This window comes from Zonotrichia leucophrys, chromosome 4, assembly GCF_028769735.1.
Source record: "Zonotrichia leucophrys gambelii isolate GWCS_2022_RI chromosome 4, RI_Zleu_2.0, whole genome shotgun sequence".
Classification (NCBI taxonomy): domain Eukaryota; kingdom Metazoa; phylum Chordata; class Aves; order Passeriformes; family Passerellidae; genus Zonotrichia; species Zonotrichia leucophrys.
Genome location: NC_088173.1, coordinates 6,854,638 through 6,870,484, shown reverse-complemented (window position 1 = coordinate 6,870,484; position 15,847 = coordinate 6,854,638). Strand labels below are relative to the sequence as shown.

The following is a 15,847-nucleotide window of genomic DNA, read 5'->3' as shown; positions in this document are numbered from 1 at the left end:
TATCACAGCAACAAGGAGCCACTGTGACTGCTCTCCTTAATGAATGTGTTTTTTAAAATTTTTTGATGCAACTTACATTTGAAAATTAGATGATAGCTTCAGTATTATTATTACTGGAAGTGTGCTTTGAAAAGGAATGGCATGAATACCTGTGGAAAAAAATCATTCTGCTTGGATTACATAATGTGTTTCATATAAGAATAAATCATGAAGACTTCACTTTCAGTGATTCTTTTTCTCCCTCCATTTTGATATCTGTGAAGTCACTTTTTCTTAGGACAAGTAGCTAAAACTAGTTTCCTTTACTGTGAGGGTTGATTCTGCATCTAGTATCAGTTATTAATTCCTAATGTGTGGGACTTACAGGCAATCCAAAGAAGACTTTGGATTGACCATAGATACCTAACTGAGAGTGAACAGAGCACATTTTCACATCTGTACATGGAGACATGAGGGCCTTGTGTCTTAGACACAGCCAGTGTTAGATGGCTGCTGAAAGAGTGTTTTTCAGATTTCAGCTTTTGCTCCTCTGTCCTTGTCTTTGTCATTTTCCATAGTTTTGGCTGTCATTTTACAGGTTATTCTAAAACAAAGACATTGAGATTATTCCCTCTCTCTTCTCAGTCTTACTCCAAGTTACAAAATATCTCTAAGTTGGAAGGAACAAATGGTCTTGATTGCCCAAGTTTTTTTCTTCCTTTTTCTGTTTCTCATCCTCTACTGTGGAGTCATTAAACCATGAAAGGAGAAGGAAACAAGGACACCACCAACTGCAAACTGCAACAATTAGGAAGCAGGAACACCCCAATTCAATAGGTAACCTAAGAATTTTTTTCTTATTTTTTTTTTCCTACTTCTCCTTCCCTCCTATTTCCCTCTCCTCCCTCCTTGCCCCCCCACTCCCCCCGACCCCTTCCATGTCTGTGCATCCTATTTCACATGTTCATGTTGGGAGTGGTATTGATTCAGGACCAAACTTCATCAGAATAATTTCAGTTAAACACAATAAGCGGGCCGGTGACATTAAGAGAGAATAATTGAGATGGTGCTTTGGGCAGTTTAGAGATTGAAAGGAAAGGAGATAGGTGAGGATTGGTTTAAAATGCAGAAAAAGGGCTGAAATATTATTGCCAGCGTTATTTAATTATTTCCGAGTTAACAATGCAAAATGAGGGTACACTAAATATAAACCCTTATCTTTAATTATTGAGCCTGTCCTGTTCTACTTGTACTGGAAAACCTGAAATCAATGGGAATGAATCCCAGCAGCGATCCAGTTACTACCAGAGAAGGACTGCATATACGAAAGGAGGGCAGCGTGCTTTAAAAGACAATACAACAGAAAGTAATGCAATTTGAGGCGGAAAAAAGGAAAAAAATATAAGCGAGGTTTGTTTCCTTGTCTGCCTTCATCCTGAGCTCACATTAAATGATAGACTTTTCTTCTCTCTGCATTCCAATTAGACTGTGCCAGTGGGCAAGCGGGGAAGGGAATGTTAATGAGGCAGCCGGGAGCGGGCTGGGAGCCGGGGCTGGCGGCTGCCGCTCCCGCCGCAGTCCGGGGCAGCGCGGCGGCTCCGGGGCTGTGCCCCGCCGAACGCGCGCTTGGCCGGAGGCGACCGACAGGCTGAGGAGGGAGGGCTACGGGAAATGTCTTGTACCGCTCCGGGGACCGCTTTCCGCCCCGTTTCTCGTTCGCGCACCGGCAACGCTGCCGCGCCCGCCTGCTCCGGGTTCCGAGGCCGCGGAAGCCGCCCCGGGCCGGTGCCGGTGCCGATGCCCCTCGGCGGGGACCCCGCGCCCGCCGTGTCCCGTGAGGGCCGGGCCGCGGGGGCGGCGGGCGCGGCCCCGTGACGGCCCCCGGGGCAGCCCCGCGCCCCGGCACGAGCGGGCACGCGCGCGCGCGCCCGCCGCTCGGTCCCCGCTCGGTCCCGGCCGCGCCCGCCGCCGCCGCCCCGCGCTCCCCGCCGCTCCCCGCCGCCGCCTGCCCCGCTCGCCGGCGGCACCCGACTCCCCTCCCTCCCGCTTCCCTCCCTCCCTCTCCCCTCCCTCCCCGCCTCGGCCGCCAGCCCGCCCGCCCGCCCGCTGCTCCCAGGTAGGGTCCCCGGGGGTCCCCAGCTGCGGCGGCAGCGCCCGCCCGTGTCGGGGGCTCTGCTGCGCTCCGCAACTTGTCAGCCTGCGGGGCTGCCCCCGCCGCCGCCCCGCGCCCCCCGCGCTCCCCGGCGGCGCTCCGCCGAGCAGCTGTCAAACGTGCCGGGCGCTCGGCGGCGGCGGGGGGCGGCTCGCCCGCGCTCGGTCCCCGCACCGAGCCCCGGCGAATGGCATGACTCTGCCAGCCGCCCGCCCCCCCGCCCCCCCGGCTGCGGTGTGCCGTAGTGAGGCGAGGGGTGGTTAAACCCCCATCCTCCCATACATACGGCTTTTATTTTTTGTTCCTTTTCGTCTCGGGGCTTTCGCATCACGGAACAGGAAAGCATCTGATGCGCCGGCTCACATGCCACTTCTGATCATACATTGCCTCCTTGCACAGAGCAGGATCGTTGGGAAAGATGGAGATACAATAAGTTGCTAGTACCGAAAAGTGCTGCGGAAATCCAGTGGTTTCCTTTCTCCAGTGAAGTGACATATTTTCCTCGGGTTTAAGTTGAAAGCACTGCTTGGAGGAGACTGACTGTGGCTGAGAGTGGGTTTGTGTTTTTCTTGCACCGTTAGGTTTTGCAAAGAGCAGCGATGAAGAGGAAACTGGCACTCTCCGAGATGCAGTTGGTTCTTCTCGTTTTATTGGTGTGGCTACCAACGAGGTGAGAGGATATTTAGTTTCGTTGTTCAGTGCGAACATGTATGTTACAATCTGCTAAGGGTAAGCTTGTGTGAGGGGCTATAAAAGTATGTAGTAACGTAATAAAAAAAAAATCTTTCTTAGCTCTTTGAATGCAGTATTACATAGTTTCGAGAGCAAATGCAGTAGAATGTAGTTTAAGGACCATAAAAGCCTGATCTCTTGTCCTTAAACGGTTTGTGAATTGATGCTTTATTCCACCATTAAAATAACAATTTCTTTAAATGCCTTTTTGGATCTTAAAGACTTGAGTTACTGCATGACTGTGATTCTGTACCATACAAAATGGAGAAATAGATTTTTATGAAGTCTCACTTCAAATCACTGTTCTTAAAATAATGCTCATATATTTATTAATATGGCCATGCCTTTTTTTTTTTCCCTTGATTTTTTTTTTTGGTCAAACATAATAGAATTCAAAATGATGCTTAAGCCTTAAACCTCTAGGTGGAGATAGCATACAACTTCACAATCACATATAATAAAACAATAGCATCATTTATTAATCAACTTTTCTTATGTCGTGTAAAGTTCTCCATTTCTAAAGTGACAGCATAAGAGCAAGTAATTTTTATTACATTATACTTTTGTGTTGCTCACAGTCCCTAAACACAATAATTAATTGCAGTTTGTAACTTTGATTCACTTGCTTTGGTTGTGGCTGCAGTAGGTCTTGTCCTAATATGGTAAAGATTGTATGCTATATAATGCAAGTTTCCTATGATTTAACATGTCTCCAATATTTTTGTTTGTTTCTCAGTGAACAAAATACTTTCTGAAACTATATTTTCTATTTCACTTTATACCTAACTATGGTGCAGTATTAGTTGAGTCACAGTGGGCCAGATCCTGCAAACCCTACTCAAGTGAGTAATCTTACTGACGTCAAAGAGACTATAAGCGTTATTAAAGACTTTATGCCTGAGTAAAGTTTGCAAGATTCCACACTAATTTGATGTAATTATATTGATCTAATATTTTTAGTGGAATCTTGATTTTCAAAAACTGTTATATCTCAAAAAGAAGCTTAAAATCGGCAGAGACGTACTCAGGTAGACCATGAGTACAATGATACATTTTACAAACCGAGAAGGAACCATCCAGTAATTGCAACTAAGAAAAAACTGACCCATGAGTAAAATCACACACAACATTTTCATGGGTTCTTTATAAGTTATCTGATTTGGGTTGATTCTATGGTTTATATGATGGAAAGCACAGACTGCAATGATTTACATTTAAATTCTTCTTTATGCCATTGAGCTGGAGACCAACATACAGCCTTGTCTTTAATCCTTTTATAGCTTTCTTTAGAGAAAATATCACCCAAACCTACTTTTGGTTTGGAGGAGGAGGAAAACATGCTTGCTATTATGGCATTCAGAATACCTTCATTTCAAGATGATTAATTCTCAAAAGCATTTAGGGTTAAAAATTTAGGTACCTGAAAAAGATATAAATGGTAATGTGCGTAGCACATGATGCTTTACTTCCCTGATAGCAATGTGCTGGTTTTAAGAAGTTAAGACTGATGAGCTCCTGTATTTCACATGCATGGTGCTTAAAAGTGTTGGCACGGTAACGTTTGCATGTGTAAGGCTTTCTGTGTGTCGGGGCTTCCCTGACACAAACCCTGTTGGTCTGGGTGCCCAGGTTCCAGAGCACTGTGGGGCACCACGGCTGGCTGGGCAGCAGGTTCATATTCCAGCCCCTATAGCATGTCCCACAGAGATTTGATCCATATGTAATATCTCTTTCTTTATTGGGGAACTTTGAAACCATCAGTGTTCTACAGATTCTTCTTGACACTTCATTTTTGATTCCTTTTTCCATCCAGCATTTATAAGGTTTGTCTGCATCTGATGGAGTATCAGACAGTGCGTTTTATGACAAAATAGCATTTTAGAAAGATGAGGGCTGTCCACAGCTACCCTGCAGCTTGCTAGTCAGCGCTGGTGTTCCCTCCCACCAACTGCTGGCGTCAGAGGACTCCCTGAGCATGATCGCTGGAGTTTTCCCTCATGTTAGTTCTTCTGGTCATGTACATTACATGACCATTGGGTGGAGGCAAATCCACAGGATTTATCCAGAGATAGAGTATGCCTAAGTGAACACAGATAAGATAGAGCTAGAAGGAGATGGGTTTGTGCATGGGAACCCGGGTTATCAGCCCAGGAGTGACATGCCACCAAAGCCTGGGAGGCTCTTCAGGGTTTTGCACCAGTGCAGCCTCCACTAACAGTGTTTGGGGAGCTGGAAGCAGCACTCACAGTAATGCAATGATGCATGCAAGTACAGACTACTGGAAAATGACTTCTTGGGTATTTTAAGTAGTATTCTGTTGACCCTTATATGTCTGAACTTGTTGTATAGAAATTCTGTATTTGCATACTGTAAATAATCCTTTCCTGTTGGAATGCAGCAAGTAATGGCCAGTCTGAAAAACATGCATGTTGAGTGTATGTTAAAACATACTTAGCACCTTCTAAAATGTAAAATATCCATTTAGATCGGTGCTGGCTGACTCCCTGGAAGACGAAGCTAAGAATAACATCACCATCTTTACAAGAATTCTAGACAGACTTCTGGATGGTTATGATAATCGCCTCAGACCTGGATTAGGAGGTAATACAACCAATTAAAGATTGATTTTAAAAAATCAATTTTAATGTTCAGATTTTATGCAGTGATATTCTTCCTTCGGGGTTTTTTTTCCCCTAACAACTGGTATGCATCTTGATAAATTATTTATAACTACATTCACCCAGATGAATCATTTGAAGTTTGAGGAAGATAACATCTATGAATGGAAAGAAGGCATTTTCACACATTTATCTTAAGTAAAAAGAAAAAATCTGGTGTTTTAACATAGTAAAACAGAATGTGAACAAAAATAACATCTAAAGCTGTTATTCCAGTCAGGGAATTTTGGTTGAACAAGGAATCCAGGCTTAATTCTCTGCAATCTGATAGGTGTATGTTTTCAGAAATCTGCACAAGTGTTTTGTGCGATGCGTATAAATTCCAATTTGAGATTCGTTCCTTGGCCCAGTAAGTTCAGTGAAAATGTTGTGATTTTGACTTCTTTGGAATTGGGGTGTCACTGGTAATATACATTTAATTTCTGGGCACCTTGCACTTATTTGAGCATTTGGAAAAAAAAAATAGAGAAAAAGAGAATATTGAAGGACAGAGGTCTCTGCACTCTTGTGCCATGACTGTCAGTTATTTTTCAAAATGTCAGTTCACATTTTGATTTTAAAGCTATATGCCATCTTTTGTCAGTATGTGTTACATTGGCAAGAAATTTAAATAATTTTTGTGGTGTTGAAAATATTACTGTGTACAGAAAAATATCTATGACATAGGGAGGGGCTGAATATCTCAGTTTTGACAATGTTTTGTCTACTACTATTGTTTATCTGTATTTATACTATCTAACATTGACATGTATGATTCAAATATACACTTCTACTACCCCTATTATTATTTGTAACAGTTTTGGTAATTGTAATTTTCAACCTGGAGACTTTTTCAGCTTGGTGAAGCTAATTCCAGTACAAAATACTTGGGAGCCATTCCTGTTCCTGTTGATTTCAGGAAGATCAGGCCCAAAGCTAGAGACACACTCCAACTTCCATGGAAATTACAATAACAGCTCTGATCAAATTAGGCATTAGTTAAAGCTCAGAGTTTTTATTCAACACTATTCCATCCTGACCTGTGGCTCTGTTGCTGTTCTGGTCCTGGGGAATTGTGGCTTGAATCTGACACAGCAGAAAGTGGGAGCTGACGCTGACTGAAACAGATTTCTCATTATGCATTGCTTTTAAACTAGGATGTCTTTTCATTTCCATTTTTGGCCTCTGTACAGTGAAAGCTTGTGAAATATTTTATATTCAAAGATTTCTTAATTTGGATGATACAGGGGACCTATAGCACTGTTGATGCCAGAATTTATATGGTAATTTTTTTACGTGGAGTTTTGATTTCTTTGCAAAATACTCAAATTTAAGAATTTACGCATAGTATAAACATAGAATGACTTGCAGAAACATTTCATATCACCAAACAGGTGTTGAATTGACAGGGCTTTTAAAATAATGCATTTTATTAGAAGAATAGTCTAAGTTTTCTTGCTTACAAGGGACGAGCCATTTAATGAGAGCAGTCTGCAGTTCCTTTGCATATCAAGCATTTTTTTTAATATTGAAATAATATTTTTGAGAACATGAAATACAGATCTAATGGATTTTTCTATTTTTCACTAAATTTGCTTCAAAATAACCTCCCTCTTTTTCTTTATAAAGCCTCATAGATAATTAAAACATACTCTGAGAACAAAAAATTAAAGAATTAACATCTGTTTGATATTGGTATACATGGCAATCAACCCATGCAGAATATGTGTGAAATGAAACTGTGTCATGCATATTAAACCGTGGTGATTCATGACACATTAATCTTAATCCTCAAGAATACTTCGGTTGTGGATGGATGGATTCTTACAGTTTAAAAGAACACTTGTAAATGGCAGTTGTGATAATTCATGATACAAAACATACCAAACAAGGCTTTTGTACATAGTGCTTAGTAATTATCTAGCTTCATATTTCAGGAATTTTCTAGCAGTTTATTCCTTTTTCTATACTGACCTGTAGTCTGAAAAGAGATGTGGAAATAATTAACCTTCTTTTTTTTAACACTATGTACCTAGTAAGCCCGGGAATTTCTAAAAGAGTTTTTGCAAGAGATTACTGCATTCTGACCATGCCACGCATCATTAATTTAAGATACCTAGTCTCAGTTGTGTTTCACTTCTCTTTATATGAGTCTGAAATAGCTCATTTGAATGCAGCAGAATGTTTACTTTGGCATAGCAGTTTGCATTGTCGTGCACATATCACTGCTATGACTGGGATCACAATCTGGCCTAACATGCTACAACAGAAATAGTCCAGGGTCTGAGATCTTTCTGAAGTCGTCTGAAAGCAAGAGCTGTTCATCAGCCCACTTTCACTTGCTGTGAATGACATTTTCAGAGATGTCTTACAGCAAGAATTTAGCTCATTGTAAAAATCTGCTCCTTTAGTAATGAAATGTTTTGGGTTGATATTACCAGTTTGTCTAGTTAGTGACCAACAAAAGGGAAATGTACAGGGTTCTTGAAAGTCTGTATATTAAATTCAGCTAAATAAATGTCTGATTTGGAGGTTGTTCTTGAATTAAGGGATAGATTTGTAATTCATTTTCCTGGGACACAGTCTGACTACTGACAGTATGTAACTTGATGCTTTACTGATGCAATTCAAAACAGAGTACTATTTTCTATAAGCTGTTGAGGAAGGTTTAACTTTTACTGGTGGTACACGTTGGTCAGATAAACAGGTTTTGGCTGTTGGCTGTTGGCTATCCTAGCAGCTGGGATCCTTGAGCGATGTATGAACACTACAATGATGAAATGACCTGCAAAATGGGTGTGGGCAGGGGGAAGATGACACTGCACCATGCCCTGAAGCCAGAGACATCTCATATGACTTAGCTATATACCCCAGCCTGCTGTATTGATAGACATGAGCATGGGTTTATTTGAGGGAAGATAATATTTTCTCTGTACTCATTTTATGCTAAGCACAGGATTGCAGCTGGAACACTCTTGACTGTACTTTCAGCTCTGAAGTGAACCATTTTACCCAAACATTCCATGCCATTTCTGTTTAGTCATCAAAATAAATTACAAGTTTGACTTCAAACCAAATTTTCCTGTATTATTAGCATTAATTTATATGAAATATAGCCATGCAAATGGCAAGTCATACAGACCTTCATTGTTTATGACTTTGTACAAGTAAAGAAGGTATTTTCTTCTTTTTAATTGCTGTATTGTTTGCAATAAGGCTAACATTTTTTCATAAATCTTTTGCTTTTTATTAGCATGTAGAAAAGCAAATCCACACATGAATGGGCACTAAAGCTAAGCAAGGAACCAAAATATCTGTAAGTGATTGAATTATCGGTCTGCTCTCCTCTGCCCCATGAACAGACATGGTCATGCTGGATACTTCAGTATTGTGACTATCTCCCTAAGTTATTCAGCCTTCTTTACTTTCTCACATCTGAAATTAGCCTTTCCAACAGCTAAGGAATTTCTGTCTTTTCTACTCTCAGAAACTTATAAAACAGAACTGAATAGAAAACTAAAATGTTGGAGAAAAGAACAAACAAACAAGAAAGCAAAAGAAAAGGGAAGTTACAAGGGCAGAAGACTGGACTTCATAGCCTAAAGTTTCAAGTGCCATATTGATATTGAAAAGATCTATGGAAATGTCAGGATCCTTCTGCAAACTGTGGTCAGTCTCATCAGCTTCAGGAATGGTATTCTGATTGTAACCAAAGAGTTGAATGATGGTTGTTAAAAAAAGAGGAAGATAAGACAGTAGGTAGGTGAAAATTAAATGCACTGTGAATCTATTTTGAGGGAACCATCTCTGCTTTCAAATGTCCTGATTGCTTTAAGCAAGCATCTGCATTGCATTTCTCACACAGACAGACCAAATCCTCTTTTTTCCCAACATTTTGTAAATCAGTTGAACAGGAAAACTGGAAAGAATTGAAGGGAATTCTTGCTGACTATTGCTATCAGAGAGATGGTCAGCAATGAGCACTTGCAGGTGTGATCTTTCATCTTTGGAGAACTGGATATTTCATTGCATAGAATCAGTGTAATGGTGTAGAATATCAGACTTGGTGATTAAAAGTTTTGTGATGTGCTCACCAATATGAGCGCAAGGGAAGCTCATTTTTTCACAGATTACCTTTGTCTCTTGCCTGGATCAGGAGAGCTGTATCCATATATGTGTGTGTGTGTGTGTGTGTGTGTTTATCAAATAGTTGGAGGTTTTCAGTTGCCAGGAAACACAGCCATGGTCATGTGCTGATAATCTGGAATATGTTGCATTTAGGGCACTGTATTTATATATCACTGTGATTCAGAATTTTTAATGAGCTTTGGAAGAGTTTGTAGCTATAGGAGTCCCTAGCTGGGGGACCCTAGTCCCCTAGCCAAACCTAGTGGTGTTTGTCAGCCCCAAACATGCTTAATGCAAATTCAGACTATCATAAAGGAAGGTTCTTTGTCTATTTTTTTTTTCTGCAGAGCACTACTAGAAATCTTCCACTACTGTTTTTAAAGGGAAAAAGTGCAGCTCCCCATCTCAGTTCTGGTTGCTTCCTTAGGCTTTCTTTGATCTAGGTTAATATTTTGGAAATGGTGCTAATGCTAGTGCAGAGTGCAGCTAGCCAGTGCTAGTGCAGAGAAATTCAGAGCAGCATTTGCATCTCCTAAAAGCCCACTGTCCTTGTAGCTATGCTGGGACACAAAGGGATAAACTACTGTATGTATGCTCCCCTTTTGGGCATACCTGGAAGGGCCACATGGAATCTGCCCATAATGGTGCTTTCAGAGGAGTCAGTGAGAAACTTATGTTAGAGCTGTGGATAATTTATATTGGCAAAAAGCATTCCTTGTAAAAAATGGAGCAGCAATAGAGAACAGGATATGATTATCTCATTAATAACTTATCCAGGGCATGCAGACAGTGCTAAGATGCAAGAACAGAACTAACTCAGTAGCTATAAGCATTCCAGGGAATGATTTATTAGGAAAAAGGAAGAATAAAAAACCTACAGAAACCTCTTTGATACTTAAGAACAAACCAGAAAATTTGTCTAATATAGGATAGGGCTGAGTAGCTAGACAGAGGTTATTTGGTTATTTATTTTTTGAAGTCTGTGAATAAATCAACAGTGAAGACATAAAAATAAAATGAATGCTGCAGCTGTGCAGGGTAGTGCAATTGGGGGAAGTGTTGCACAGAATCACAAAATAAGCTGATTTGGAAGGGACCCACAAGGATCATTGAACCCAACTCCAGGGCCTGATCAGCACCATCCCAAAGAGTCAAATGCTCTGCCCCAGATGAGTTAACAGAAATGTAGGTACTGTGCAGTAGTTATACGTGCCCATAGAGGAGCTGGTCTGGGAGGCTCTCCCAGTTCACTGAACATGTATATTTAGTACTTTTTTTTTCCCTCCTGGCAAAGCATCAGCATTTGCTTCTAATGCTAGAATTACTGCTGATTACACCAATGCTGAATTAGAGCTTTGCTTACTTTTGTCTTAACTGCAAGGAAGCTGTGAAAGCAGATACTGCAGATTTCTCTGTAGCTCATTGGTGCTCAATGTAAATCAGACCAATGGGGTGCTAACATTTTTTTCAGGCAGATTTGGTAAACAAAGAAATAAAAATCATCACTTTTTATCTGTGATGCAGTTATTCTGGGTTATTTAGGAAAGGGTTGAGAAGCAGTGGTCTTGTTGGTATCCAAGGCATTCTATTGTTGACTGCTTTCCACTAAGGCCTTTTATCTTATTAAATCTTGCAATGATTTTTTTCTGTCTCAAATATACAACTACTTCTCATTCAGGCTGACTAGTTTAAATAGCTAAGTACTGAAGGAATGCAATATCATAGTTCCAAAGTTTTTATTACCCTTGTGTAATGATACAATTTGCATAAAGCTACCTGAATTGGAAATACAATTATTATTTAAATAATCTAACTCTAAAACATTTTCAGAGATATTTAAGCGCATTAGAAATTCATCCAGGATAACTTTGGGTATTTTAATGGATTTCATGGGTTTTTACTAGGGGATTTTAACCAACCAAAAAGTTAATTTAAAATGTAGTAATCAATGTATATGTTGCTTACAATGAAAAAAGTGTTATTCAATCTTTAGAAATGAAGAGATTGTGTAATACAAAATTAATAGTATTCTGGGTTGCACTTATAAAGAATATCAGGGAAATCCTTTCATGTTTACTGCTTATTCTGGGTTGCACTTATAAAGAATATCAGGGAAATCCTTTCATGTTTACTGCTGTGATGCGCCCATGGAGTACCCAATTTTGTATATTCTTTTTATAGGAGACACACAGAGAATTACATTTCAAATATTTTCTTAAGGAAGATATACCAAAAAAAGAGTGCTAATTAAGAGTGTAAGAAGGAAGCTATAGAGATCTCTTATTCAGTTATATAATTGCCTAAAGATATTGTGAAAATTTTGGTGAAGAGCTATTAAATCAGTTTAAAATAAAGCATTGATGGTCTTTCACATTTTGGGTTTAGATGCATAGGATGCAGACAATATTTGGAATACACTGCCCTCCACAAAGGTGAAAAAAGTGGACCTCAGAAGATGGTTGATTTAAGGAAAAATGGCAATTATATCACTGTGGTATGACTGGCATCACTATTTAGTGATGTTCATTTCTACTTGTGCGACAACAACCAATATTTAAACAAATAGTGAAGCATAACTTTCAAGACAATTAATTGGCAAATTTTGACATTTTATTTTCGATGAAAACTAAAAACTTGGTATTAAATGGGCATGTGTAACTCCTTCAACTTCTTTGTGTAGAAAAGATTGGGGGTTTTCATAACCTTTGTTCTTGAGCCCTGTAATGGTAAATATACATTTAAATATATTTTCCGTATTTTAGCACCCATAAAGCAAAAACTGCCAGAAGACATTCATTCTGCATAGCAGAATGGGCTCCTGCTACATTCAAGGCCTGATTGTGGCAAAGCAGTGTAACAATACTGTGTATTCATGAGACATAATCTAAAAGGACCAAAAAAAAGAAGAATTATTTTCTTCCCCTCCTTAGCTTTACTAGGCAAACTCATAACTGTTATAGTTATATTATAACTCATTACTATTATGCCAATGCTGATGATTTTCAACAGTTACAGAGATAATGACTGCTCAGAGTTGTGGTGGAATTTCCATCTTTGTGGAGAACCTCACAATTTGACAGAATATGACTTGGGTAACTTGCTGTGTTTTTAGAGATTGCTCTGCTTTGGACCTTCCAAAGGTTCTTTTTAAACTCAGTTGTTCTAAGATTCTTTAACTGACAGCCAGCAAGACATTGAAATAATGGCTGCAGCTTTCCATCTTACTTGGAAAAGGTAAAAAAAAAAATTAGTATATTAGATCTTGAAGATATAGCTGAAGGAAAAGTCTGTGTAAATGAAAGTTTTAAACTGCTTCAGAACAGTAGGATGCACAGTGTTGTATAACTCTTGAGCTTATTATTCATAAAGACCCCGCTGAAAAATATAAGATTTTGGGTAGACAGATCTGCAAAAATGAAGAGGAAATATCCTTGTTTATAGTCTTAGCCACATTTTTCCTACTATCACCTTATGCTGAAGTCCTGAAAAGGGTTAAATATGTGAAAAGACAGTATTTTAAAGGACAGGTGCTGTGTTTCATCAAATCCTTTTCAGTTTACTTCAGCAATGTACAGGGAAGTGAAAAGCTGCACAACACTGTGCATCCTAGAGATCAACACCTCCTCAGGAAGCATCCAGGAACCTCTGATCACTGCCCTTCTCAAGTGCCCCAAGGTACCTTCCAAGGCTCCTCCTGTTTCATTCTTCTGTTTTTATGTTGCCTTTTTCTTTTCTAAATACCTGTCTATTTTGTCCATTCTTATAAAAAATGCCCAACTGTCTTTTTTGACCAAAATTTGATGAATTTATCCAATTCCATCTAAATATAGAGTTAGCTAAGTCCAGGTGAGACCTGCCATGTAGATGTAATACAGCTGCTGACATCCAGCTGCCTCAAAGATTTCTTATCCAGTGGAACTGGATGGAGGAGGTTGAAATGATGTGAAGACAGGCTCCTAGGTGGGTAGAAAAGAAAGATTATCCTTTACCCACACATAAAATGGTTTTCCTGTTGTGCCAGTACAGTTCTCTGGTGCTGTTGACTGGTCTGAGACAGATCTGTTGCTTCTGGCAGTTCTCCTGGCTGCATATTCCTGTTTCTGTTTTCTTGCAATGCTACCATTTCGTGACTGTCTTTTAGAATAACCTTTTCAATGCACAATCTAGTGCATCCAATTTTTAGAATTAATAGTGTGGAGAGAGAGATAGAGGTATTTCATCAGAAAGGATCATAGAGGAGGACATTGTAATTGTCTATATAAAAACAGCACAGGCTTTTTTTTTTTTTCCCCCAGTATTTTTGGTCGGTTTTAATTGTCAGTATTCATGGCTACAATTAATATCTAAAAGTAGCTTCTAAATACTCCAAATAACATATATGAAGTAGAAAAAAAAGCTCTTTTTCAACAACCTAGCATTAGGGTAATACAAGCCAAGGTGAAAAACCACTATGAGCAATAAATACGGAAAGGGAAGGAGGGCAGAACAAAAGAGATGACGAGTGAAAGAAGATAAAATTGTCATACTAACCATGGACCCCTTTTAAAAAACTTGGCAGATTTAAACAGCTGTATGATCGTTTTTTCAAATATCCTTTGGAAGCTTGAAAGTAGAATAGATAAGAAATGTTATCATTATGGTATATGCATGCATTTAAATTTCTGATATTTCAGTTGTTCAACAATGAGTCATCCATCTCAAGAAACAGGTATAGAGGATGTGTTGCTGTACTATTCACCAAACTGCTAAATTAAAGCATCAGCAGAATATTTTGAATTAATACTGTCAAAAGTTTAATAAATTTTAATTATAAGAATCAAAGGACTTTAATATCCCAATATTAATCTTTAAATACATTTTTATATCTGTTTTTTACATGTTAATGCTCTAATGAAATTAATCACAAGCTAAAATAAATTTTGTTTACCACTGTCACCCAATTAATAGTTTGCTTTATCATGCAGAGTATTTCACCACTAGTTTGTGGAAATTGTATGTAAATCACAAAAGTATGATTCTGCTAATCTTCTAGAAGTGGTATTGCTATTTGGGAACCATTTATGTGATTACTGTGTAGCACACGGCTCCTGATTTACATTCCTTAATTCCTTGCCATATGTTGAGGGCTATTTAATAATTAGAGCATTTAACACTGTGAAAGAAATGTAAATCAATTCCCCTCTTACCTGGGATTATTGTGCATCAGAGAACATTGAACACTGCAATGAAGTTGTGCAGCTGCAGAGATTGGATCTAGTGTGGCCAAACTGCATTCATTTTTTAATGTATATACATACATATTTGGTCCTCCTCATGCTTTTTTTTTTTTTTTTTTTTGTTAAACCAGTAGAGATCACATGTCCTTATCTAGTTTGTTTGGGAAAACCTGGGTGTCCCATGTTCCATCTGCTTAATCTATGTTTTTCTACAGACTGTAAATTAGGTATTTTACAATCTGGTAGTGTTATGACTAATAGAGTTGATTGAACATAAAATTCAGTGCTATGGACCACTGACCTTCACATATGGTTCAATATAAATCAGTTAAAAAAGTGGTGTATGCTGTAAAATTTTCAAGACTGCTTGCATTTATGATCTTTGGTGTGAAAGTAGTTTCATGGAGTTACCTATCTTCATTTAGCACCTTCTTCTGTTTTAATTTAAAAAATTGCATACTGTCCATCTCTTAAATAGCAAGATTACATGAAGGCAATGTATGTTCTGAGTGAATGATTGCCCTGAATGTTGCTAGTTCTTCTTTGTTTGTCTCAATTGCTTGGTGCTGATTCTCTCATCCAAAAGAGATAATTGTCTTCCAACACATTCCCTCTTTTTCTTTCTTGTATCCGTTCTTAGTTGTTGTAAGACAATAGGTTCCTCAGACTTCTATTAGGAAATTGGGAAATATTATTATTACTATTATTATTATTATTATTATTATTATTATTATTATTATTATTATTATTATTATTATTATTATTATTATTATTTCTTCCATTCTTGCAAGTGTGTAAGCCTCTCAGCACAACACCAGAGAGCAGAAAAGGAATGGAACAGGTGAGGAAGTCTGTGTTTATATGCAAGAATTTAGAGATGGGTTCAAGGGACAGTTCCTACCCTTAATACACCAGCATAATGTTCTAGATGTGTCATTCTGAGTGACAGTCTGAAGGCTACTGTAGATGCCTGTTTCTTCTCA

At 39.0% G+C, this 15,847-nt stretch overlaps 1 protein-coding gene across 2 annotated transcripts in view; it reads left to right on the top strand.

Moving 5' to 3' along the window:
* The first annotated feature begins 1,994 nt into the window (after window positions 1-1,994).
* GABRA2 (gamma-aminobutyric acid type A receptor subunit alpha2) overlaps window positions 1,995-15,847 on the top strand; it is a 59,765-nt gene continuing 45,912 nt past the window's right edge. Inside the window, exons 1-3 of one of the 2 annotated variants that reach the window (XM_064710340.1) lie at window positions 1,995-2,095; window positions 2,713-2,801; window positions 5,349-5,464. In XM_064710340.1, coding sequence (XP_064566410.1) covers window positions 2,731-2,801; window positions 5,349-5,464 — 187 coding nt within the window. In that variant the 5' untranslated portion in view covers window positions 1,995-2,095; window positions 2,713-2,730. Of the gene's footprint in view, window positions 2,096-2,256; window positions 2,615-2,712; window positions 2,802-5,348; window positions 5,465-15,847 lie in introns of those variants that run through there. The other variant, XM_064710339.1, reaches the window with a different exon arrangement.